At 58.9% G+C, this 2700-nt stretch overlaps 1 protein-coding gene across 1 annotated transcript; it reads right to left on the bottom strand.

The window, feature by feature from the left end:
* Positions 1–4: 4 nt before the first annotated feature.
* Positions 5–2663, bottom strand: LOC114073245 (the record flags this gene model as incomplete). The annotated part of the gene is given in 8 exon segments (XM_027911034.1): positions 5–145; positions 276–452; positions 690–827; positions 971–1085; positions 1364–1538; positions 1612–1777; positions 2017–2161; positions 2422–2663. Coding segments are annotated over 8 exon segments (1299 nt in total), but the record flags the coding sequence as incomplete, so codon positions are not given.
* Between the last annotated feature and the right edge of the window lie 37 nt (positions 2664–2700).

The following is a 2700-nucleotide window of genomic DNA, read 5'->3' as shown; positions in this document are numbered from 1 at the left end:
GCTGGTTCTCATCATGCCAGTAGAGGAAGAATGGGAACAGGTTCTGGACCACATGTATCTTCAAAGGCTTCTTTCCCTCATCCACTACCGACTTCATCACCTCTTGGAACAGGTGAATGGAGAGGATCTGCACATGGCTGTTGTCCTGATGGAAAGGAAGAGGAAGAGGCCTCAGCACTGGCTTCTCCAGGCCTATCTGGCATTGGCTTGCAAATCCACAAGGAGCAGTTTCCTGGCAGCACCCAGCACCCCTAAATGGGAGCACAAAACCTTACACTGTCAAAGAGTGGCCACAGAGCCTCAGCCAGCTTCAGGGCGGTGGGGCTGGAGGTTAGGATGTCTTTGTTCTGCAGCATATTCAGGAATATTGGCAAGGCCAGCTCAACCAGCTCGACATCTGCATCCCACAGGAGCTGCACAAGACTTTCCGAGAGGCTGCACATTCTCTTGGCCTGTGAGGAACACAAGGCTGTGCTGTGAAGCCAGGAACGGCTGCAGAGCCAACCCTGCTCGGGCAGGGCAGCCCCAGGTGCTGCCGCGGGCCTGAAGGCCAAATGCTTGTCCTAAAGGCCTCGGGCAGCTGAGCAGGGAGGCAGCAGAGCTGGGAGCAGCTGCCACAGCTCCCAAAGTGACTGCGTTGCCCTGCCCCAGGATTCCAGCACGGCTTCAGCCAACTGCCCTCTCCTCACCATCATGGGATCCTTGCTCAGCATTACAAAGCCTTTGATCGCCAGGCGACGTCTCTCTTTGCATTCGTTCGCCAGGTCTCTTGAAAGGATCTGCAGGATTCCATCCCCACATTCAGTCATGTCCAGGCAGTCGAGGACCTGCAAGGCACGCAGCAGTGACGAGGTGCCCAGCCGGCAGGAGCCTGGACTCGCACAGGGCTGTGCCCAGGCAGCAGCTGCGGCTGCCAGAGGGCTGAGAGGTGGAGGCAGCTCGGCCAGGCAGCGCTCGCCAGCAGGCTCACCTCCACAAGGAAGGCCATGGCGGGAACCTCCCAGCGGGGCTTCTCCCTGCTCAGCAACCCCAGCAGGCAGAGGGCAACTGGGGAACACAAGGGGCTCGAGGCACGGCGCATCTCCCTGGCAGGGGAAAACGGGCACCGTCAACCCTGAGCTGGGTGGGCAAACCTCTGCTGGGGTTCACTCACACAGAGGCCTGGTCTTTCCCCACCAGCACAGGAGGGGACACATGCACCTTGGCAGGCAGCTCCTCCTGTGCCCCCGCCTCTCCCATCCTTTTCCACTCTTCTCAGCCATCCCTGGCTGACAAGGCCCTCTGGCCCACGACCACGGGCACTGTGGGGGTGCCCCGTGCCCAGGCAGAAGTGACAGGGGCAGCAGGGACAAGGGGGTCTCACCTGGCCAGCAGACCCACTGTGTAGTGGCGGGTGTCAGGCCTGAGGAGCGTGTCCCAGCCACGCTTCCGTTCCATTGCCATCACAATATTTTCAAACTGCAGATGGCAAAGCAGGGTCTTCACGGTCAGCACTGCGAATCTGTGTGGAGAGAGAAGCCCAGGTCATGCTGGGAGCCCTGACCCTGCCCCAAGGGCATGGAAGGCACAGGAGGGCTGGGATGGAGCACCTGCTGGGATTCCTGGCAAAGCGGTGTTCCTCCCAGCATCTCCCCCAGAAGGTGGCAACCTCCTCTGGCATCTGCTCTGTGCTGATGAGAACTTGGAAGAGCAGATCCACGAGGAGACGGGGCGAATATTCCATCAATAGCTCTGGGTAGCGGATCATCTGGAGAATTTCCCAAACCACTATGGTTGCCTACAAACGATAAACACCCGGACCAGCTCTCAGTGCCCACATATCCATGTGGCAGGACCCGAGCATGGGAGGGAAAGGCCAGGGGAGACTCAGGGGGAACCCCTGACCTGGTGCCCCTGAACCTGCCCCTAGTCCAGGTTTCCAGCCTAGTGCCTGAGGCAGAGAGATAGCTTGGTGGGGGAGGATAGAGAACTATCAGAGAGGCAAACTGGAGTTGATCAAAAACCTCAGAAACTCACAGCCAGGGCAAAGATGTCCTTTTCCCCCTCAGAGGTGTATGTGCCGTGCAGTGGCCAGTCCTCCATCACGTAGAGCAGTGTTGGCAGCACTCTCACCACTGTTGTTCCAGACAAGGCTATGGTCCTCCACATGACTGCAGCAGCTCTGCAGGGACAGAGCTCTGTATCAGGGGAGTGTGAGCCACTGTGCCGTGTCCTGGGAAGCTGCAGGAGCCCAGGAGACAGAGCCACGGTGCCTTGAGGGGCCAGGAGGGAGCATGACAGCAGGATCGGGGGATGAAACACCAGGGCTGGGAAACACAAGGGCCAGAGTGTCCTGGATCTCTCCATCTGTCTGGCAGAGCACGTGGGACAGTCTCTAAAGGCTGGTAAGCCCCAAGCCCTGAAGGCAGGTGGGCCCCATACCTGTCACATGATGGGGAACAGCGCAGGAGGGTCAAGGCAACATCAGTGGGGTATGTATCAGTCAGCCTCAGAAAGTCCATGAACAGTCTATTCTCTGGGAACACCTTGGCTGTCAGTCTCTGATGCATGTTCTTCACGAAGGCCTGCACCTGGAGGGGGCATGGGGGAGAGTTGGAGAGCTGCAAGAGCGAGCAACTTGCCCAGCTTCTCCCAAGAAGTGCTTCCCTTCCCACCACACTGTGCTGTTCTCAAAGGCTGAGGGGGCCCAGCAGACCCATC

Source organism: Empidonax traillii, unplaced genomic scaffold, assembly GCF_003031625.1.
Source record: "Empidonax traillii isolate 1590-97213 ecotype Southwest subspecies unplaced genomic scaffold, ASM303162v1 scaffold5794:size7129, whole genome shotgun sequence".
Classification (NCBI taxonomy): Eukaryota; Metazoa; Chordata; class Aves; order Passeriformes; family Tyrannidae; genus Empidonax; species Empidonax traillii.
This window is presented reverse-complemented; position numbering and strand designations above follow the sequence as displayed.